The following is a 22,511-nucleotide window of genomic DNA, read 5'->3' as shown; positions in this document are numbered from 1 at the left end:
GCCCGTCCCCGCCACGTGCTTCATGCTGTCCTCAAGCATGTCGAAAAGCTCCATGTCGATCCAGCTCAGCCTCCGGTACATGCTGCCCGAGGGCTTGTCTGCCGGGCCGCGGCCTCCCGAGCACGCTGGCGCTGCTTGGCTGCAGCCCTGGGGCGCTGAGGTCGGCGGCTTGGCCGGGGCTCTCGCGGCCTTGTACGGCCACCTGCGTACGCCCAGGCGGCGGCAAGCGAGCTTGAGGGAGGAGAGCGAGACCCCGAGACATCGAGCAGCGACAGGCTGAGGCAGAGGGAAGAGCGGCCTGAGCGTCGCCATGTCGAGGGTGACGGGAGGAGGAGGGGAGGGGGCGAGGAGCTGGGGACAGCGGGGGCGCGGGGAGACGGCGACGGAGAGAGGAGTGGTCATGGAGGAGAAGCGCGGAGGGAAGAGGAAGAGGAAGAGGGGAGGAGGAGAGCTCGAGGAGGGAAGGAGGGGGGAGTACTGGATGGTGAGGGAAGTGTTTCAAGAAGGGACAACAACGGGGGTAGAGGAACAAAAGAGCCACGGGGGGGCAGGAATGACTGTGAGTGTTTTAGTAGTAGGCTACTTTTGGTCCCCAATGTTGAGATCTGAAAGAAGCTTGTATGGCAGGGAGAAATACGAGTTTAGCTTACAGTCAAAAGTAACTAGCAATGAAAAGAGCTCGGTTGGCGGGGCAACCAACCCCCGGGGATCAATGGTGTTGAGACGCATGGTTGGCTCGACGCGCTCAGTAGCTAAAGCCTTGCGAGTGCACTGCCAGCCCGAGGACAGTGAAGGGTGACAGCAGGAGTCAAGTTGGGCGGGGGGGCCAGCATACGGGCCCGCGGATGCAATTACTGTAACGGTTGAATTTCGGATTGCTTCCGGAAGTTCTGAGTGCGCTGAGTGTGTAGCGGCCGGGCTGTACTCCAGCCGGCCTTGCCGACCAGTGACTCAGTGAGCTCAGCCGGGTCGAGGCGAACTTCGGAAGTCGGAACTTAAGGCCCGGGGTCAACTTTACGATACGGTTCAACGGGCCCGAAACTTCAATCGGCAGTCACCTCACCGGCCTGCCCGGGCCCCGTGTCAATAAGGCTTTCATCAGGATCTGAATCTGGATCTGAATGCTGCTGCACTGGTGACTGCCGCCGTCGAACGGTCCGATCCGATGACAGGAACCGACTCTTTGTTAACTGATATCTTTACTTAACTTATGGCGGGATTTTCCTGGTAACTACCATTCGGACGGGTACATTTGATGTACCACCACCCCTACCCTCTGTCAGTGGAATGCATCTAGTACGTACCGCGACCGAATACCCGTGCGATCTATAGGCATTCCCGGGGTACTCACCTCACCTGGAAACTTGAGGCACCTGTTACGACGGTTGGTCACATCCCCACAGGTCCCCTGGACGTCAGAGACCCCAGTCAATTACCGCAAGGACCCCCATGTCTTATAGGGTACTCGCCTACCACTTTCTCCCACCCTTCCTTTTCAGCGACCCCCCACCCCTCCCAGGTCCCGCAGTGTTTCGATTCTTTTTTTCCCCAGGGGAATGAACACCCCCACCTACTCAAGATAATACCCCACCCGTCCATTATAGTCTGATTACCCCTGAATTTGTCGCTATATTTCAATGGACCATGTACCCCTACCCCCAATTGAGTCAATGAATCTGGGGATGGAGAATAATAAGTCGCTTCCTCTACATTCCTCTTGTATCATAAATCCAATCTTTCCTCCCTCCCTCTCCCTCTCCCTCTCCCTCCCTTCCCTCTTGCTGCTGCCTCTCGTCCCTCCCTCCCTCTACTCAACTTCACCCGCGCCTCTCCTCGCTGCTGCTTCCGCTGCTCTCTGAACTCCTGTGCTCTTTCTTTGTGTCATGTGCCCCATCCCTCGACCCTGCCGTTCAGCCCGTCACCTTCCACATTATCTCCCTTCATCTTCCTCGATCTCCTCAAAGTTTCAACTAAGTATTGCTCTCTTTCCAATTCCTTTCATCCTGATCTTTCACTTTCACACATACATTCTGTGTCCCTTGACTAATTCAACTCACCATCTCCGATAAGCTCACGGGCTCCTCCTTTTCCCTTGGACTCATCCTCCCACACCTCCTTCCTGCAGTTTCAATCATTTTATCTACATCAATCATTTGCTTTTTAGCTCTCCATTGCCGAGTTTTCTTCGCAGGTTTACCTTGTAGGTATCAGACCAACAAAACATTCTCATGAGTTCATGTTGAATTTGAGTGTTCTGTACGGTTTCAACGTGTTCCCATCCCCCCCCCCCCCTCTCACCCTCCTGTTTCTCCTCTCCTGCTTCATTCTTGCACTTAGCTGTCGCCGGTTGACTGCTTTTCCTTGCAGAATGCTTGCTATACAGACCCTGACGGATGTTCAGCTTATCCATGACAAGGCTGAAGCGCTGTCCCTTGACTCCCTGAGTGAGTTGGAAGCCTCCGCACCTGCTCACGATGATTGTGCAGTACCAGCAGTTCGCAAGAGTCCCCAAGAGGAAGCGGAGGAGGAGGAAGAAGGGGGGTGGGAGGAGGAGGAGGCAGAGGTTGTCAGAGACACGTTGCTACAACCAAACCCATGCACGCTATACAAACTGCAGGAGAACGGAGAGCTGCTAGGCATGAAGGATATCGTGGGAGGTTTCCGGGCGTTCGGGCAGCTGGTGAAGCTGGAGAGGGTCAGCCCCTTGATCAGGAGAGTTGCTGTAGGACCAGCCACCATCCAGATCGCGGAGGCGCCAGCACATGACATCGGAGGGTCGATCTGGCTGAGCAGCATCGCTCTCTGTGGCTGGATGGCAGCTGGGGGGAGGAAGGAGTTGTGCGGCAAGGTCGTCCTTGAGCTGGGAAGTGGGGTGGGGGTTGCTGGGGTCTTCGCTGCCTCCTGCTGCTCTCCAGCACGTGCAATCCTCTCCGATGGGACTCAGTCGCTGGTTGGCCTGTGCCAGTTCAACGTGGAGCTCAATGGCTGCGCTGCCTCCTGCTACCGGCTGGACTGGGGGGGAGACGTGGTGCTCGGGGAGGAGGAGAAGGCAGATGTGATACTGGCAGCAGACTGCATCTACCGTACCAACGCTGACGCCTTCCTGAGGGCGGTTCTTGACCATCTGAAGCCGGGAGGAAGGCTGTTCCTTGTCAACCCGCCGGAGGAGAACAGGACGGGGATCGACGAGTTCATCTACAAGCTCTGGGAGCATGGAGACTTGGAGTGGAAGAGGATCAGAGTGGAGCATGACGGGTATGTCAAGTCATTATTATTCATTCAGTTCCAGCGAGAGGTCTTACCGTCTTCTTCCTCTAATCTACAAGAGTGATTCTATGAAACCCGCCGACTGTTCACTTGACCTCAGCAAACACTCACATATGACATCATCAACAACAACATCTACCACGTTCCATCCTCAAGAACCACCAGCCTCAGTTGTACCAACAACATCCATCCCGTCACATCAAAGAGCAGCATCCGCTCTGGGCCTGCTGGACTTGGTTGGCCTTCAGCCGATTAATCTGCAGCCTCCAGTCATCGCACAACCAAAGTCAGCACAAGCTTCTCACCTCCTCCATCAACTCCTGTACCGACGGCTCCTTCGCTTTCAGCCTGGTGTCACCTGGGGTGGAACCCTCGTCTACCTCCAGCGCCGGCAAGCCTCTGTCCCCCCCGGTCTTGCCCACCTGGGGTTGAACAGGAATGGCCTCGTAGGCCTTGATGACGCTTTTGGCGACCTGCTCGAACAGGCCAAAAAGCTCTCGAGCATGGGTGTCCGACCTGGGGAGGACTGACTGGCCGTGACTGTCAGCAAGGGTCCAGGTGAGCACGGCGAGGTTCTTCGTCAGCTCCTTCACGATGCTCCTGACCGTCCTCTCCTCCAGCTGGGCCGAGGGCACCAGGTTGTTGTTGGACATGAACTTCTTGACCTCCTCTACTGTCCTCCGAGGGACGATGTCGGGGAGGCGGGCGAGAGGGTCGTCAGCGAAGAAGTTGCCGATCGGGTCTCTGTCAAGGTCCGAGCTGACGGGCCCGATGATGACGGGCAAGCAGGACCTGAGCTGGCCCGAGAGCTGGAGCTCGAGTATGAGGCACCATTCCATGAGGACGTGGTCCTCGGCGCTGCCCTCGTTCAGCGAGAACATGCGGGCAAGGGCGTGGGAGGAGACGAGCGGGACGGCAAGGCTGGTGCACGCCATGGCCTTCATGAAGTCGAGGTCGAAGCGCCTTCCTGCCTTGAGCCTGACCTGGTCATAGAAGATCTCCAGCCTCCTCCCCTCCTCCCCGACCACATCGTAGGACAGGATGTCGTAGACCTTCTGGACCACCTCCGAGTCGAAGTCTCCCTGTCTGTAGGAGAAGAAGACGTCGTAGGAGGAGAGCAGCGCGTTGGAGGGCAGCCACTCCCCCAGCTCCTTCCTCAGCTCCGTCCACTCCACATGGTCCGACCCGATCCACATGCCCTCCTGCTCTCTCACCTTGTCGCAGACCACCTGGTAGTCGAGGAAGAAGCGGTCGCCTCCTCCGGACGCGAAGGAGAGGGCCGTGTAGCACCGCAGCCGCGGCATCGTCTTGTCCAGGACGTTCTGCACGATGCTGGTGAGGCGGGCGAGGATGTTCTTGGGGTTCTGCACGAAGATGACGAGCCGGAAGCACTTCTCCTCCTTGAGCTCCTGCAGCAGGAACTTATGCTTTCCAAACGCCATCATCGCCTCCGTCTTGCTCAGCTTCTGCTGGGCTCCTCCCGTGCTCTGGCTCCATGCGATCGCCTGCCCGATCACGCTGCCGAACAGACTGTTGGGCACGAAGCGGCCGGCAAGGTCTTCCCTCCTCCACACGCCCCGCTGTTCCTGCTGAAGAAAGTCTGGGTCGGAGGAGAAGAGCAGAAAGCAATTGAGCACTCCGTCGGCCACCGGGCTGAGAGTCTCTTCTCTGAGGAGGGTGGGGACGAGGAAGCTCATGGCCTCGTCCGACTGCTCCGGCTTGAGGGGGATGAAGATGCCGAACTTGACGCAGAGATGCTCGAGGAGGGCGGAGCGGTCCTGATACTCCTTCCAGAGGATGGGGAGGAGCTTTTTGCTCAGCACTGCCTGCTGCGTCAGGCTCTTCCACTCCCGCGTCAGACGACGAGCCTCCGTCTGCTGCGCCGTCCTGTGCAGATCGTGCTCGCAGACGACCTGTGTTGCGGGGCGGATGAGGAAGTCGACGGGGCGGGCGATGACGAAGTCACGGAGGGAGGTCTCGTTGTGGTGCATCAGCTTGCCGAGGTGGTGGAAGTGCTCCAACATCCCGCAGACCTCCCTCGAGAGGCCGAGCTTCCTTGACAGCGGGAGGCCGCACTCTGAGGCAATCTTCTCGACCTGCGAGAGGAGAAGAACGTCCTGCCCTGTCTGCTTGATGCTGTCGAGGCACTTGATCCAGGCGAAGGGAACGCGCTGCTGGATGTAGTCGCTGTTAAGAGCGATCTTCTCAATGACGCTGAGGATGTGGGGGATGACAGGATCGACGTGGCCCAGGGTGTTGTCGACAGGAAAGAAGCTCAGCGCCTGCGTACATGCCGCGCGGAAGTCGGTGAAGGAGATCTTTCCGTCCCTGTCAAGGTCGATGAAGCTGAAGAACTGCTGGACAAGGGAAGGGTCCGCATCCGCCCCGAAGCAAGCTTCCACCTCGGACGGCTCGAGGGTGGAGGACTGGTCAAGGTCCATCGAGTGAAACAGCTTCTTCATCAACAGCTCAGTATCCTCCGCAATGGACGGGGCAAAGAGGCTGTCATTCTGCTGGTACACCTGGACGTGCGGCCAGGCAATGTGGTCCCTGAACTTGTCGTCGAGTATCCTCGAGATGAAGAGATGGTGGAGGGGGTTGGAGACTTTGTCCTTGTGGGTGCCGACGATCAGGATAGGGGAGCAGCTTTCGCTCGATGCCTGCGACGTGTGGAGGTAGATAGTGCTCAACCAGAACTCGATAAAGTCCAGGCACTCTGCCCTGACCGCCGTGTCCCCGGACATGAGCTCCTCCATGTTGAAGAGGACCGCAAACATCCCATAGCGAGTGATGAACAGGTGGAAGAGGGCGTAGAAGACGTCCTGCCCGCCGTAGTCCCACAGCTCGAACACTACGGATTCTTCCATGCCCTCATCCTGCAGACACTCCACCACGAGGTCCTGATTGTACTTGCTCATTACTGGCTCGCTCACCACCGACGGCTCGTCACTCGCTCCTCCCGTAGACTCTCCTTCCGGCCCACCTGCCTTCTCCCTCCCCGTCGTCTCCTCCTCCTCCCCCTCCTCCTCCCCCTCCACTCGTCCTCGCTCCAAGGACGACTCCAGACCTTGCAGCACATCGCTCTCCACCATCTGAATCCCCTTGGCGATCGCCGCAGCCTGCCGAGCCTGCAGCATCTCCAGCTCACTGTGAGCATTTGATTGCTCCTTCCACCACATCTTCCCGGACAGGACCGAGCTCACCTCGCAAGTCATCCCCTCCATCCCAATCGTGCTCTCCGTGTGCTCGAACGGCTTCTGTAGGACGGCGCGAACAAACGCTGTCTTCCCGACCCTCCCCTTCCCAACCACTGACAGCTGCGAGCGGTTCCACTTGGCGCTAGAGCTCGCGCATGCTTGCTTGAACGCTTCCTCCAGGCTCGCCTTCTCCGACCCGATGTTGGCGAGCACTGACATTACATTGCTCTTGACCGCCACGATCTCCGAGCTCATCAGCTGCTCCAGGATCTCAACGGCCGAGGGGGAGCAGCTGGACTTGAACCTTCCGTCGCAAGAGATTCGAGCCATCGTCATCGTGATAGCCCGCAGCTCGTCCGTGTACTCCGACCCTTGTCTCTCCGTGACTACCCGCAGAGCCTCCAGCGTCAGTTTCGCCCCATTCGCAGCGAGGAAACCTTCGCAGTTGTCGGGGAGAGAGCAGAGAGACGCTGCTCCTGCCATCACCTCCTCTATGCTCCAAAGCCCTCCCCCGAACCCTTCCCCACCAAGTGTCTTCTCGAGACACTCGCACAGCCACCCGATGGACTCTAGCGAGCACACAACTCGCTGCTGACTCGTCAGCCCCGCAAGCCCGCAGTGAGCGGTGATGAGAGTGCCGTAGAACCTCACCTTCCACAGGTCGCTCACCAGAAGCTTCGGCAGCATCGGGTATGCGCCTGCGCTGAGCATCCGCTGCCGCACGACTCTGCTGGAAGGAAGCTGCCGGGAGATGTTGTAGAGGGCCCCGCAAGTGTACCTCCGGATGTCATCCAAGCTCGACGTCAGGTAAGTGTCTAGGACGTACACGCACAGCTCCACCAGCCCGTCCTTGCAGAGGGGTTGCACCCTCTTGGGCCTGTTTGCTTCAGCCCAGTAGTCGTGCATCAGGCTTCGCAAGACTCTTTGAGCCTCTTGGCTTGACTGGCAGTCATCTACCACTTGCTTGTGCTTCTCGAGCAGCTTCGACGAGCTTGACTGCATCGCTGATGCCCGAAGGGGAGGCCAGACGTCAAAGGGCGGAAACCTACACCATTGCATGCAATCAGAAACTCCGACCAAGGATGCTGCGACCAGAAGAGATTCATTTCTCTTTCGCTTTATCACTGCATCACCTTCTCCTCCACTTCCCCTTCCCCTTCCCCTTCCCACCCAACTTTCACTTCCTCTTCCTCTTCCTCTTCCTCTTCCTCTTCCTGTTTTGCTACCACCAAGAGCTTTCACCCACCACCCAGTCTCTCCTCCTTTCTCCTACTCACAGTTTTGAACCCTCCTTTCCTCTACCATTTCTATTTTTCCTTCCGTCCTTCCCTCCTTCTCCTTCTCGCTCGCTCACTCGCTCGCTCTCCCTCCCTCCCTCCCCTCCCTCCCTCCCTCCCTCCCTCCCTCCCTCCCTCCCTCCCTCCCTCCCTCCCTCCCTCCCTCCCTCCATCTCTCCGCCATCTCGACTCGCCCGCCGCTAGCGCCCAATCCGCTTACTAAAATGTCTCCCGACCAACCGATCGATTCAAATCGATTGCGTGCGAATGGTTCAAACCGATTCAATGTGAAATTGTCCCGCCTGCGGGCCTGCCGGTCACGAGTCGAAGTTGACAGAAGGAAAAAATAAGCAGGTGAGTACCGGGTACTTTGACTGTATTTGAGGGGGTGGCCACTGAGAACTTATTATAGTGGTCAGTTGTACATTGGGTTGAACAACGGCTGCTCTTGTAAAAGTGGTACAGAAGCGAAGTACCAGTTAAAGGAAAGTTTGTACGAGCTACAGGAATCCCAATAGAAATATATTATTGAAATAGTAATGTTTCTACCAGAGGCAAACTTCTGTCCTACAAAATAATATATAGACTCTTTTTAAAACTTGAGGGGGAACAAACAGCGACACCAATCCAACATGCAGTATGCAATGGCGGCTCCTATGACGGCGAACAGCATGTCCTCAGTGTTCCAGCATCCCTGCATCAGCGTGCAGCAGACGAAGCGAGGATGCTTGCAAGAGTGCCTCGGGTGTGAGGCGAGGAACGAGTACAAGGTGCAGTCATGCCGATCCGGGGCACTACTTGTTCAGATTGATTGCGCTGATGTAGCTTGTTGCAGGTGTTTGCCGGCCACGTGGAGCAAGGGCAGCCAAGAGCGGAGGGGATTCCTCAGATTGCTCACCTGCTCGAAGAGTCCTCGTGCCCCAAACGCTTCTGCTGCGGAGAGATGAGATCCTTTACCATCCCCCTGACGCTGGGAGACAAGGACGGCGAAGTTCTCTTGGAGTACACGAAGCCATGGTCCTGTCCGATCTGCATTCACATACATACCGACAACGGGACCATCGATTGTCCCTGCTGCTGCTGCCTTCCGAAGCTGCACACCAAGTTGCCCAACGGCACCTTCCTTGGCTCCTCCGAGTACTACTGTGACATGTTTTGCTTCGTGCCAAAGTTCCGAGTTCGCGACCAGAACGGAACTCCTGTCTACAGGATCTCTCCTGATACCTGCTGCGGGAACTGCTGCGTCCTGCCGCAGTGTGGTGGAGCAGGATCCAAGTGCTTGTACATCCCATTCTACATCCGCGATCACAGCACTAGCCAGAAGTTGGACGGGGCGATGCCGGGGACACGAGCGGAGATCCGAAAGGTGTGGAGTGGGTTCAAGAAGGAGTGCTGCACAACGGCCGACAACTTCCAGGTGCTGCTTGCTGCGAGGGGCTGGTGATGCTGTGAGGGCTGACGTCTCAACCTCCCGCTTAACAGGTTGTGTTCCCACAAGGATCCACCCCTGAGATGCGAGCGAACCTCCTGGGTGCCAACCTCCTCATCGACTTCACCTTCTTCGAGCAGCACAACTAGGTCATCTACTGCTGCTGCCCCTGCTACTGCTGCTGCTGCTGCTGCTGCTGCTCCTGCCCATGCTGGCACGCGGCTGATGGTTGCCGCTATGAAGGTGAATAACGGGCTCTCTACTGTATTTTTACAGTGGAGCAATATTTGGGAGGCAAACCATCACAGCAAGCTGCTCCCGATGACAGTAAAGATTATATTGCTGAGAACTCTTCCTCTTGTTTGATCGAGCTCACTCCGTCCGTTGTAGAGTAACTTGATTGTTGTGTTTTCCTTTTTCTGTTTTACTAACACACTCATAACACTGGCATTGAATATCTACGAGAAAGCTTCTAGTGCAGTGTACCAGAGCCAGTAGGATAGTAGTTGTGCAGGTGGAACTGTAGGATAAGAGGAATGATGGTGTAGTTCAGATATTTGTGAGAGTGAGACGATACAGCCAGCTAGACGTGCAGGATGGCAGAGAGGAATGAGATGGTAGAGAAGAACGGGATGGTGGTCTGGTGGGTTGAATTTGACCCTAAGCCTAACGCAGCAAGTTGCAAGTGAAGAGGAGTAGCGGAGAATGGGAGTACAAAAGAGCTTGTGATGATTTCGTGAGCGGAGGCAAGAAGAATGTCAGGGAGGAGTGACTTGGCAAGAATGATAACACTGTATGCAAACGGTGTTAGATTGTCATAACGAGGGAAACACTCTCTATGAGAACGTTCACAACTCTGATCCACAGAGCGATATGTTGGCGGGTACAAGTGAAGAAATTTAGGCCGAACCTCGAGTGATGATGGACTAGCAGGCAGAGACTCCCGGAGAAGGAGGAGGACCAAACGATTGTCTCAGCCCTCTACCTATTCATCGTTATCTTTCATTCATTCACGGTGTTGATAGCATCCCTTATCCTTGTCCTCAACTAAGACAACTCTCCATCTCCGCATGTTCAGCTTCCAGTCTTGCATGCAAACCCCTGCCTAGCGCTCCACTCCTCCTGAAAGAACGTCTTGGGATCTTTGTCCTCAGTCGCCATCAGCCTCCTGAGCAGCTCGCTCATTCCTCCAGCACAGGAGTTGAGCCTGTTCCTTTGAGCTTTGCCTTCTACACCAGGAGTGAAGACAGGGATACCGATCTCCTTGCACTCCCTGTAAGCTGCTTCTTTCTCAAGAGCGACGACTACGACGTAGTCATTTGGACTTTCCAGGGCCCGTGCATGTACCACAACGAGATCGTTGTTGTTGGACTCGTAGCGCTGCGCCGGGCGATGTTCCCTGGACTCAACCTTGAAGAGAGAGTTGGACCTGGTAGACATGTCGACTATGTATTGCTGAATCTTACCGAAGGTTGTTGACTGCTTCGCGTTTGTCCTGATCGTATTCATTTGAAACTCGGGGATATAGATCTTGATGTTGCATTCCATGGCCTGTCTACAGAGATCTTCGAACCGCTCTCCGATGTCATCCAGCACTTTGAGAGTGACCAGCATCAGGACACACGGCGTGTGCGACCTGAGGCGACGATCGCTCTCACTCTGCTCCAACTCCTCCAACTTCTTTTTCTTCGCGGTAACAATCCTGAAGTCGTACATGCGCTCTTGCGACAGCACAGCAAAGTTATAGAAGCGCTTGTCCTCGTTCATCTGCAGCGGGCCTGCCTTTCCCGGGCACCACACCAAGGCGTTGGCTGGCCGCGAGAAGAGTCGCTCATGGATAACCGTCAAGCACAAGAAGTCTCCAGCCCAACCGTCCTCCTCCGCCTCGTCTAGATATGACTTCCAGTCTTTCGTCCAATCCAGGTCCTTGGGAATGACGTGGCTGTATCGCTTGGCGAACGCGGCTCGGTCTTGAGGCGTCTTGTTGCACCTCTCCATCTCCATGCAGAAGGCGACCTTGAGCTGGTCCACGATCTCCTTGAGCTTCGAGCCCGTCACCTCCCACCTGCTCAGAGCGATGGCCTTGAAGAGGCACATATTGTCGTTGGCTCCAGGCTTCACATCCTCCGGGCTGGGCCAGACCTTGAGTCTCATTCCCTCGAGCTGCTTGAGGAGATTCTTCATATCGCGCTGAGTGAATTGCAGGGGCAGGTTGATCGTCTCCGCCTTCCAATCGTCTCGCCTCAGGCTTTTCGTGTTCGAGGACTTCAAGCTCGGGCCCAGCAGGAGGTTGCCGTGCTGTCTCTGCCTAGTGTCCAGCTCCCTGTGTAGCCTCCTCCTCAGTATCGCCTTCGAGATTTCCTCACAGACGACCTCCTCGTACTCTTCCGCGCAGCCCTGCGGGATGCACTTCTTGATCCGCGTGCATAGCGCAGCGATGTCGTCCATCCCATTCTTGCCCTCGAAGGGACGCTCCTTGCCCGACTCCTCGAGGATGTAGTCGGCGAACTCGTAGCATGCGATCAGGAGGGAGCACTTTGGCGAGAGGGCTTTGTTGACAGTCGTGACGCGGTTGACGAAGGCTTTCCAAGCGACATCGACCTTTTTCATGATCAATTTAGTGCAGCCATCCAACAAGTCATAGAACAGCTGTGAAGCCCCTGCTTTCAGCTTCTCCTTGTATTCATCGATTTCTAGTTGATTCGCATCTTTCTCGTAACGCTTCAGAAACGTCTTTATAGCCTGAAGCTGGGCTTCTCTCAGAACCCTTGACTTGAAGTTGCTTTCAGAAAGTTGAACAAGCGTTGCTCCTGTGCTGAAGAATTTTTCTTTAGCATTTACGAATTGATCATTGCACAATTTCGTCTCGGTGTACTTCTTTAGCAGCAGCTTGAAGGACTTAGACTTCTTGTACTCGGGAAAGAAATCTCCTTGCATGAAATCCTCCATTCTGCTGACACACTCTGGAATCAACTTTGATAGAAACTGTGTTAGTGCTTGCTTAAGCTTGCTATACAGCAAAGCATTATCCCAAAAGCGAGACATTTCAAGGTAGAAAGAACACTGGTCTCCTCTGCCGACCCACTTGCTAGACATCCAAGCCTTGTTGTCTTTGTTGATAGTGGTTTCATCAATTAGATTTTGAAACCATTCCACAAAATTTCGTTGCACAGAATCGCCGTCATCGTGCTCAATGAAGGTTTTTACAATTTCCTTCGCCTCCTCGATTTTAGGCGAAAGATATTTGTCAAGTGAGTCAGAAAGAGGTTTCAGCTTCTCCAACGCTGCCTTTTCACTTTTCCTATGTAACTTGTACTTGTTCTTGAATTCTTCAGCAGCCTGCAGTATGGGTTCATCCGCTTTCAACAGTTTGATCTGCTCGCGGGTGAGAATCCCTTCCCTGGTCACAAGATCCATGAATGTTTCAATGTCTCGGTAGAACCTCGGTGCATACTCAGACAGGATCTTAGCAGGCGTCTTCTGAAAGATTCCCAACAAAGAAGAGCAGTCGATGAATGAGAAGATACGTTGCACCTGGTCTGCATTCTCTTCTCGCCACTGTTTGTCGAACTCGATTCCAGCATACAAGGAAGGGTAGATGACAGAGTAGATGATCGAGCCGTTAATCTCTTGGACTCTTTTGGCTGCTTCATCCTCGGTCAGACCTTCCTCAATACAGCAGTCGAACAGGATCTCGTCCAAGTATTTCTTGCTTTTCCGGATCATCCCATCGTGCATCTGTTGCAAATCTGAAGTGGAGTTTTCAATGATAAGCTGGTGATTTTTGATGCCGTCTCTTTCATTCTCAGTGCACATGAACACCACAAGTTGGTAATGCTTGGGGAATTTCACCATGTTCCTCATAAAATCAGAGCTGCAAAGGAACTCAATGATGTTGGTGCGAGAGTTGAGCGATCTATCAGCCAGGATCACAATTACTTCATGCTGCTCGATAGCAGCTTTTGTCGCTGCTTGCAAATACGTGTTTTCGTCATCGGTTCCTGTCAGTGAGATCAGCGTCATTCAGGAAGTCGAATGGAATTCAATCACCTGGACAGTCTGTAATCTGATCTACTTCTTCAAGGATCGAGCTGGGCGCACCAATCTCAACGGATTTGACGCAGGTGATGAAGATATCTTGTTGCAAGAGGTCATGAAGTTTGTCCCTGATGAATTGCCGATCGTTGTGAAGATCTTTTCCTCTTCCAGAGTATCGGTGACGGCACCCGGCATATTTTTCCAGCTCTGGTCTGATCTTGATGTCGTCGGTAGTTAGAACATGTGCAGGGATTTTCCCATTGGTAGTCCTGAACTCATCTGCAACGACAGCATCGTATCGCTCCCGCATGCTTTTGAGTTTTGCATCTCGCTTAGCAAGGTTTCCTCCGCGTTGGCAAGCAATCCATGGGCCTGCATCCTCGAGCAGTTCCTCCTTGCTGAGGTACTCCACGAGCATGTAGAAACATTTCGAGTGAACCAGATTGATTGAGCATGGTGTCGTGCTGAACCCTCTGTTCTGACTTGGCAGCAAGTACACGGGTGCTTTTTGAGTTTTCCCATGAGCGGGATTGACAAACTCTGTGTATTTCTCTTTGATTGATTCGATGTCAATCTCGCGTGAAGACATGTCGTTGTATATCACCTTCTCCTTTTTGTCTTTCTTGCCCTGAGATTCGGTATCATCTGCCATCTCACCCTTCGTACTTGAGCCTTTCTCGTTCCACTGCCTATACTCAGACGGCAAACAAGAGGTGACCATGAGCCATAGGTTTATCAAGTAGCTCTTTCCCGTCCCATTCGTTCCGAACAAACAAACTTTCTTCTTCTTCAAGAGCTGCTCGAGCTCCATACACCTTTCGCGGAGCTTTTCAAACTCCTCCATGCACTCTTGCGGAACATGTTTGTTCATGTCCCGCAAGAGGCTTCTGAGCTCCGCGATCCTCTCGCTGAAGCAGGTCTCCTCCTCCTCCTCCTCCTCCTCGCTCTCTGTATCCTCGCTCTCTTCATTCTCATCTTCATCCCGTGGGCTTGATGTACACTCGTTCAATCTCCGTCTCTTCGCATCGCGATCGTCAGGTGATTCCGACATTTGAGGTGCTGTGATCGGCAAACCGTGGCAAACTTCGTTGGAGATCCCTCGTCCAACTTTCAACTCTTATCCTATAATTTCAATTTTTCAAACAATAATGGAGGCAAAATTTACGAATCCCCTGAAAAAGGTTCCTGGGAAGCTCCAGGGGAAGCTCGCCATGCCTCTGCCAGCTAGTACAGGGGGTAGCTGACTGTAAGGGGTACTGCACACATGAGAAAAGGTAGGGTGATCAAGAAGAAACAAAGGGGTAGACCTTCAGAGGGTGGGGCTGATTCCGTCAGTGTGTTCTCGTATGATTTTTAACTTAACTTTGAGTAATAAACACTGACTCAGTCCGGGCTGCAAGGGCCTCATCACTCGGGTTTGGTTCGCCGCTCGTACTGATTTTTAACTTAACTTTGAGTAAAACATCACTCAGGCTTACTGATGATCATCCGATGATCCGAGGAGTCCGGCGGAGTCCGGCCCGGCCGCGGCGGGCCGTACTGCAGCCTGCCCACCGTGACGGTCGGTCCGTACTACTTTTTTGACTCGCCGGGCCCCGGGTGACCGGGTCATCAAGGCCCACGTGCCACACCGTTCAGGACGGTGGCTCCGGGACTCCCGAAGTCCCGGAGTCCGGCCCGGAAACATAGTGCCGTACTGATTATGGCGCAGCCCGCGGGGCCCGACTGAGCAAGCCAGTAAACAAGGCTTACCGCCGCAGTTGATAGCGGCCCCCCGGGCCCCGCGGGAGTCGCGGGTGACAGGCGGCGGATCGGAAGCCGGCGGGCGGAGTCGTCGGATCGATCGGACCGTACGGCCGGCGCCGGCCCGGGCCGGGTGCCGGGCAGTGACTTCATCGGCAACTGCACGTGCGGCCCGGCCTATTTGGTGGCCGGCTGGTTCAGTTCAAGGGGTACCGGTGATAATAGACAGGGTAACGGTGGTGGACACATACCGTTGTGCTGTGAACTCGAGGGTAGTTGATGTAAAAAGAGGGGTGGTGGGGGTCCTCAGTTCTACGCCGCATCAGCGACAAGGGGTTCGGAAGTTGGAATGGGGGTCAGGGAGTAAAGGGGTGGAGTGATAAGACTCCTTTGGGATCATTTGAAAAATGAGCACGAAATTTGATTAGTCTATTTTCGCATTGTGTCCAAATTATTTGGAAAGATTTCGATTTTGACCCACAAATCATGAATTTTACCCTGACAGGGAACTCAGGGAGTGGAGGAAAAAGGGGGGTACAGCCTTGAAAGGAGGGGTAATGCACGGAGTGGTGTGGGTGGGGGTGTCTCAGAGTAACATGAAAATCCAACAAACAAGAGCCCCCCCTGTGCATTCTCGAGGGGTTATGTCTCTAATGAGAGGGTAGGGGTATATGTTCCTGGGGTGGTCGTATTAATAGGGTGGTGGAAAAAGAGAGAAGAGGGCGGTACACAATGCAGAGCGGACGCTAGTAGAAGGAGAAGGAGGAGAAGGAGAAGGAGAAGGAGGAGAAGGAGGATGAAGGAAGGCAGAGAGACTTGATGAAATGAGCTATGTCCATCATCACGAGCAGTAGGGGACGGTAGGGGCTATGGTGCAGGGTGAAAGGCTAGCAAGGAAAGTAATTACGGAAGTTGCAGCAAGGCGTGCCTGGAAGCAAAGCGAGCAGCAGTAGGAGCAGAATTAAAGAGCCCAGTCTAGCAATAGGAGCAGGAAATCGGTTTGAGATGTATGACGAGGGGGTAACACTGTTTGCTGAACCCGATCAAAGAGGGATTGTTACCATCATTGGGATCAAATTGAATTTTTGGTTGAGACAAGTGGCTGGTCTACCCAGGCTAGGAACGTTTTGCTATGGTTCTGAAGAGTCTCTACAAATATGTATCCCCCTCAGGACTTGATGATATCAGGAAAGCAAAATCCAATCGAACAGGCTAGCCGAATTTATTGCGAGATAGGAAGAGAGTTTTTTTCACCTGCAACGCTGATTAATTAGCACCGTATGTTCTGCTCTTCGCACCCATGACACTTGTGACAGCTTTCAGATTGCGGAGCAGCAGCATGTCGAGCATGTACCAACTGTATTCGCATCCTGGCCTTGAAAAAGGCTCAGTGGAGAGGATTCTCCTCAAGGCGCATGCGCTGGGGCTCCCTATCACGTCGATAGAGACGGAGTTCTGCTTCAACGTCAGCCTTGCAACCCCTTCCTCCTTCACCGAGGCCAACAAGAAGATGGTGGAGTGGTGTCTGAAGGAGGGAGGGCACAAGATCGGGCCCAACAGCTTCCTGTCAGCCGCGAGCAACCAGATGATCGTCGAGGTTGGCCCCAGGATGAACTTCACGACAGCCTGGTCGACCAACTGCGTGTCTGTGTTGCAAGCAGCTGAGATCCATGGGGTCCCGCGCGTCGAGCGATCCAGACGCTTCCTCGTGACCTCGAGCACGGCGTTGACCGCTGATCAGAAGCTCATCTTCATCTCCATCATCCATGACCGCATGACCGAGATGGTGTACCCGGAGCCCCTCAAGACTTTCGAGACAGGCATCACGCCGAAGCCAGTCAAGTGGATCCCGGTGATGAAGGAGGGAAGGAAGGCGCTCGAGGCGATCTCAGCTGAGCTCGGGCTGGGGTTTGACGACTGGGACTACGAGTACTACCTGGACCTTTACAAGAACGAGCTCAAGAGAGACCCGTCGGATGTTGAGCTCTTCGATCTTGCGCAGTCCAACTCGGAGCACTCGAGACACTGGTTCTTCGGCGGCATCATGAAGATCGACGGGGAGGCCAAGGACGAGAGCCTCTTTCGTATCGTCAAGGACACGCTGGAAAAGAACCCGAACACCAACAAGAACAGCATCATCGCCTTCGCTGACAACAGCTCCTCCATCATCGGAGCCAAAGTTCACGCCCTCACACCCGCATACAACGTGGACAAGTCGCTGCAGGCAGGAGCCCCGTGTCCTCTCGTGGATCACGAGATCGAGATGGACTTGATCTACACAGCCGAGACTCACAATATGCCTACTGGCGTCTGCCCCTTCGCTGGAGCGGAGACAGGGACAGGAGGTCGTCTGAGGTGATCCTTCTCCTCTCTATCTCCATGAAGACTTCCTCACGACTTGGCTGCCCCCTTTCTCTGTCACTCTCCCTCCTCCCGCTACTTGCACCTGACTTCCCACGCAGGGACGTGATGGCGACTGGCATCGGAGCGCACTACATTGCGGGAACCATCGGGTACTGCGTTGGAGCTCTCAACATGCCGGGCACCAGCTTTGCCTATGAGGATGCTCATGCTCTCTATCCCCCCACCCTCGCCAAACCCCTCGACATTCTCATCGAGGGATCCAACGGCGCGAGCGACTATGGCAACAAGTTCGGAGAGCCCCTGATTGCTGGTTTCACGCGTTCCTTTGGCATGCGGACTGCAGGAGGAGAGAGGAGGGAGTGGATAAAGCCCATCCTCTTTACTGGCGGCTTCGGTCAGATGGACGCTCGTCACAGGAAGAAGGGAACGCCGGAGGTGGGGATGAAAGTCCTCAAGTTCGGAGGCCCCGCGTATCGCATCGGCATGGGAGGAGGAGCAGCGAGCAGCATGGCGTTTGGTGACCAGAGCGCGGACCTTGACTTCAATGCCGTCCAGCGAGGAGATGCTGAGATGGAGCAGAAGATGAACCGAGTGATGCGAGCATGCATCGAGCTCGGAGAAAGGAACCCGATCGTCTCGCTTCACGACCAGGGAGCAGGAGGAAACTGCAACGTGTGCAAGGAGATCATCGAGCCGGTCGGAGGAAAGATCAACATCCGAGACGTGGTGGTCGGAGACAACACCATGTCCGTCCTTGAGATCTGGGGCGCGGAGTACCAGGAGAACAACTGTGCACTGGTGCGTGCTGAGAGCATGCCGACCATCGAGAAGATCTGCGAGAGAGAGCGATCGGGATGGTGCTGTGTCGGCGAGGTCACGGGAGATGGCAGATGCGTCGTCGTTGACAGCCAGGACGGCAGCACCCCCGTCGACCTCCCACTGGAGAAGGTGCTGGGGAAACTTCCTCCCAAGACCTTCGTCTCAAACCACTCCGACATCATCCCCGCTGCCGATCCTCCCTCCGTCATGCAGGCGCTCCTCTCCCGCTCGGGCACGGAAGTCCTCTCTTCCACCATCCGCTCCGTGCTCTCCACCGTCACCGTCGGCTCGAAGAGATTCCTCACCAACAAGGTGGACAGGAGCGTCACGGGCCTCATTGCCCAGCAGCAGTGCGTTGGTCCCCTCCTTACCCCCCTCGCCGACTGTGCCGTCGTTGCGCATTCCCACCTGACAAGGGACGGGGAGGCTGTCAAGGGAGGAGTGACGGCGATCGGAGAGCAGCCGATCAAGGGGCTCCTGAGCGGAGCAGCCAACGCTCGCATGTCGGTGGCAGAGGGCGTGACCAACTTGGTCTGGGCCAAGGTGACAGCGCTGGAGGATGTGAAGGCAGAGGGCAACTGGATGTGGGCGGCAAAGCTGCCAGGGGAGGGAGCTCTGATGTACGATACTGCCGTAGCCCTCAGAGAGGTGAAGTTTGTTTCCTCCCTCCTCTTTGTCTTGCCTGCGCCTGGTTGTCCCTCGTTTGCTCCTTCTCCTCTTTCTCCTCTTCCTCTTCCTCTTCCTCTTCCTCTTCCTCTTCCTCTTCCTCCTCCGCCTCCTGCTCTCCATGTCCTGCTCTTCCTCTCCTTTGCTATCCCTTTACACGCCTGATCTGCCACCTCACTTGCCCGTAGATCATGCACGAGCTCGGGATCGGCATCGACGGAGGAAAGGACTCCCTGTCCATGTCTGCGAGGGTTCAGCAGGAGGTGGTCAAGAGCCCGGGAGAAATCACCGTCTCCCTCTACTGCTCCTGCCCTGACGTCACGCTCACCGTCACCCCCGACCTTAAGAACCCCCCAGGTGCCGCTCTCCTCCTTGTCCAGCCCGCTGGCAGCAAAGCCAGGTGCGGAGGATCCGTCTTTGCTCAGGTGCGGAGGAGGAGGAGGAGGAGGAGGAGGAGGGGGGACGCGAGGGAAGGCTGGGGGTTGTGGGGGCGCGCGCAGGCAGAGCGGAGGGGAGGAGGAGAGCTGTACGGTGTCAGTGGCTGTATGCTCATATTGCTGCTGCAGGTTCATGGCCGCCTAGGCGACGAGCCGGCAGACTGCGAGGGGGAGGAGACAAAGAGGCTCAAGGCAGCCTTCAAGGTCACGCAGGAGCTGATCGGAAAGCGGATGATCTCGGCCGGTCACGACAGGAGCGACGGAGGTCTCGCCTCTGCCGTCCTCGAGATGGCGTTCGCTGGCAACTGCGGGGTGAGGCTGGACGTGGCGGGAGCAGCAGGCGCGACGACGCTCGCAGCCCTCTTCAACGAGGAGGTCGGACTGGTCATGGAGGTGGCAGGAGAGTATCTGAATGCCGTCATGCTCGCCTATGCTGACGCCGGCGTTTCCTGCGTGCGCATCGGAGAGCCGCTGGACCTGGACAAGGTCGAAATCGTCGGAAAGAGCGGGAAGGTGGAGATGGAGGACAGCATGACGAGCCTGAGGGACTGCTGGGAGAGCACGAGCTTCGGGCTCGACAAGCTGCAGGCGAACCCAGACTGTGTTGAGGAGGAGGAGAAGTCGATGAAGACGCGCAAGACGCCGCTCATCCATGCTACCATCCTCAACCCGCAGCCGCAGTGGCAGCTCTCCTCCACTTCCCCCAAGGTCGCCATCATCCGCGAGGAAGGCAGCAACGGGGATCGTGAGATGAGCGCGGCCTTCCGCCTCGCTGGCTTCGAGCCCTGGGACGTGACCATGTCTGACCTGGCGAGCAAGAGAGCCTCGCTCTCCTCCTTCCGCGGCCTCGCCTTTGTCGGCGGCTTCTCCTATGCCGACGTGCTCGGATCCGCCAAGGGCTGGGCAGCGACCGCCATGTTCCACCCCGTGGCGTCGCAGGAGCTTCGCAGCTTCTACGAGAGGAGCGACACTTTCTCCCTGGGCGTCTGCAACGGCTGCCAGCTCGAGCACAGGCTGCAGTGGGTTCCGTTCGGCCCCGGGAAGGTGGCGGAGGAGGAGGCGCCGAGGCTGGAGCACAACAAGTCAGCTCGCTTCGAGTCGAGGTGGATCAACGTCAAGATCGAGAAGAGCAAGTGCATGTGGTTCAAGGACATGGAGGGGTCCCTGCTGGGGATCTGGTCGGCTCATGGTGAGGGGAGGTTCTCCTTCCCCAACGAGCAGCACTACCACCAGGTCGAGAATGATGGCCAGGTTGCCCTCCGCTTCGTCGACGATGATGGCCTGCCCACTGAGAGGTTCCCTCCCTCCCTCTCCCTCCTCCTCCTCCTCCTCCTCCTCCTCCTCCTCCTCCTCCTCCTCCTCCTCCCTCCTCCCTCCTCCTCCTCCTCCTCCCTCCTCCTCTTACTTCTCTTCCAGGTATCCTTTCAACCCCAACGGCTCTCCCGGCGGCATCGCCGGCCTCTGCACAAAGGACGGTCGCCATCTCGCCATGATGCCTCACCCCGAGCGCTGCGTCCTCAAGTGGCAGATCCCATGGATGCCAAGGGACTGGCAGCCAACTGGACCCCAGGTCTCCTCCTTCTCCCTCTCCCTTCTCCCTCCTTCTCCTCTCCCTCCTCTTCCTCTCGCTCCTTCTCTTTCGCATTCTTTCCCCTCCACCTTCCCTCCTCCACCTCCTTTTCCAACGTTTCCACTCCCATCTTCCTGGTCCCCTTGCCCCCATTTCTGTTTCTGTGCTCTCTCCCTCCCTCTCTTCTCCCCCTTCTCTTCGCTTCTTGTTTCGTTTCTCATTCTTTGCTTCAGGCTGCCCCATGGCTGCAGATGTTCATCAACGCAAGGAAGTTCGTGGAGGCGTCGTAAACTCCTCCTCCCCTCCATACCAGCACAGAGATCATTTTATCCTTGTAGAAAAGTTCGCAAGGCATGTACAAGTGTTTGAAAGAAACACAGATCTAGATAACAATCAGCCCAATGCCCTCCTGCTCCTGCTCCTGCTCCAGCTCCAGCTCCAGCTCCAGCTCCTGTCCCCGTTCCCACTCCAGCTCCAGCTCCAGCTCCACTTGCTCCCTCAAGCTCCTTTCCCTCCCTCCAGGCTCTTCATCTCCTCGAGTCCGCTCCTTAGCCTCTTGATCGCTTCCTCGCATCGTTCCTCGCTCAGGTTCGAGTAGCAGACCCTCACGTGCCCTCGAAATCCGCACGCTGACCCAGGGATGACGCAAACCTGAGGGCAGTCAGGAGAGGAGGAGGAGCCTGCTCGTGCTGGTGGTGGTGGTGGTGGTGGTGGTGGTGGTGGTGGTGGTGGTGGTGGTGATGCTGCTACTGCCGCTGCTGTTGCCGCTGGTGGTGGTGGTGGTGGTGCTGCTGCGGCTGCGGCTGCTGCGGCTGGTGGTGGTGGTGGTGGTGGTGGTGGTGGTGGTGGTGTTTGTGTTTGTGTGTTTTCCTTGTCCTCGTCTCCACCCTCCTCATCTTCCTCTCCTCGTGCTACTCTGCTTACCACATGTTGTGTTCTTTTCCCCTTTTCCTCCCCTTCTCTCACGCAGCATGTTCCTTACCTGGTGCTTCTTTACAAGCCATTCCACCGCCTTCTCGTCCTCCTCCATCGACTCAGGCAGCTTGACCTGCACCACACTATCACAGCAAACAGCTACCTCCTCCTCCCTTCCTCCCCTGTTTGCCCACTCCCTCTCCCTCCTCCTCCTCCTCCTCCTCCTGCCTCTCCCACTCATCTCCCCGCCTGCTCACCATCAAGTAGATAGCGCCGCTTCCTCCTAGCACAGCTTCCTCCCCCAAACATTCGACCAGCATCCCCCTCATCCTTTTCTTCGTCCTCCAAAGTCCCCGCACCTGCTCATCTCCTCACCCTCCGCTTGCACCCCTTCCTCCTCCTTCACCTTCTCCTTCACCCACTTCCTTCCAGCTTCCATCGCTCCCGCCGCCGCCTTCTGCGAGAGGATGGGAGGGCAGATCGGTATCGTGTCTTGTGCCTTGAGCATCTCTTCCTCCACTCCCAGCGGCATCGCCACACACCCGACCCTCCATCCCATCATCCCGTAGCTCTTGGAGAAGGAAAACAGGTTGAGGACGTTTTCTCCCTCCACGCAAGCATGCGGCACGTTCTCCTTCTTTTCCCTCCCTCCCTCCCTCCCTCTCCCCTCGTCCTCGTCCTGCTCCTCGTCCTCGTGCGAGACGTACTCGTACCCGGTGTCGCAGACCAGCCACACGGAGGAGGAGGCGCAGAGGCTTCTGAGCTCCTCCAAAGTCTCTCGTGGGATCA

General features: G+C 56.0%; 6 protein-coding genes across 6 annotated transcripts in view; 3 read left to right on the top strand and 3 right to left on the bottom strand.

Moving 5' to 3' along the window:
* Window positions 1-2,368: 2,368 nt before the first annotated feature.
* On the top strand, window positions 2,369-3,331 carry GUITHDRAFT_142351 (hypothetical protein; the record flags this gene model as incomplete). The annotated part of the gene is made up of 2 exons (XM_005827873.1): window positions 2,369-2,444; window positions 2,487-3,331. The coding sequence occupies 2 exons, from the start codon at window positions 2,369-2,371 to the stop codon at window positions 3,329-3,331; spliced, it is 921 nt and encodes a 306-aa protein (XP_005827930.1).
* Window positions 3,332-3,461: 130 nt separating this feature from the next.
* Window positions 3,462-7,523, bottom strand: GUITHDRAFT_112954 (hypothetical protein; the record flags this gene model as incomplete). Its single annotated transcript, XM_005827872.1, has 2 exons — window positions 3,462-3,524; window positions 3,573-7,523. The coding sequence occupies 2 exons, from the start codon at window positions 7,521-7,523 to the stop codon at window positions 3,462-3,464; spliced, it is 4,014 nt and encodes a 1,337-aa protein (XP_005827929.1).
* A 1,161-nt stretch (window positions 7,524-8,684) lies between these two features.
* On the top strand, window positions 8,685-9,319 carry GUITHDRAFT_75098 (hypothetical protein; the record flags this gene model as incomplete). Its single annotated transcript, XM_005827871.1, has 2 exons — window positions 8,685-9,158; window positions 9,224-9,319. The coding sequence occupies 2 exons, from the start codon at window positions 8,685-8,687 to the stop codon at window positions 9,317-9,319; spliced, it is 570 nt and encodes a 189-aa protein (XP_005827928.1).
* An 842-nt stretch (window positions 9,320-10,161) lies between these two features.
* On the bottom strand, window positions 10,162-10,847 carry GUITHDRAFT_153962 (hypothetical protein; the record flags this gene model as incomplete). The annotated part of the gene is made up of 1 exon (XM_005827870.1): window positions 10,162-10,847. A coding segment is annotated over exon 1 (310 nt), but the record flags the coding sequence as incomplete, so codon positions are not given.
* Window positions 10,848-15,782: 4,935 nt separating this feature from the next.
* GUITHDRAFT_159919 (hypothetical protein) lies at window positions 15,783-21,175 on the top strand (the record flags this gene model as incomplete). The annotated part of the gene is made up of 8 exons (XM_005827869.1): window positions 15,783-15,811; window positions 15,931-15,949; window positions 16,363-17,306; window positions 17,414-18,782; window positions 18,989-19,225; window positions 19,367-20,532; window positions 20,654-20,807; window positions 21,041-21,175. The coding sequence occupies 8 exons, from the start codon at window positions 15,783-15,785 to the stop codon at window positions 21,095-21,097; spliced, it is 3,975 nt and encodes a 1,324-aa protein (XP_005827926.1). The 3' UTR covers window positions 21,098-21,175.
* Window positions 21,176-21,305: 130 nt separating this feature from the next.
* Window positions 21,306-22,511, bottom strand: part of GUITHDRAFT_75075 (hypothetical protein) — a gene marked incomplete at both ends in the record, with an annotated part of 2,478 nt that continues 1,272 nt past the window's right edge. Inside the window, 5 exons of the mRNA XM_005827868.1 lie at window positions 21,306-21,458; window positions 21,790-21,855; window positions 21,980-22,081; window positions 22,129-22,356; window positions 22,426-22,488. Of these exons, the coding sequence (XP_005827925.1) occupies window positions 21,306-21,458; window positions 21,790-21,855; window positions 21,980-22,081; window positions 22,129-22,356; window positions 22,426-22,488 (612 nt within the window). The remainder of the gene's footprint in view (window positions 21,459-21,789; window positions 21,856-21,979; window positions 22,082-22,128; window positions 22,357-22,425; window positions 22,489-22,511) is intronic.

This window comes from Guillardia theta, assembly GCF_000315625.1.
Source record: "Guillardia theta CCMP2712 unplaced genomic scaffold GUITHscaffold_63, whole genome shotgun sequence".
Classification (NCBI taxonomy): domain Eukaryota; class Cryptophyceae; order Pyrenomonadales; family Geminigeraceae; genus Guillardia; species Guillardia theta.
The sequence above is the reverse complement of the archived record's forward strand: the minus strand, read 5'-3'. Positions and strand labels throughout refer to the sequence as shown.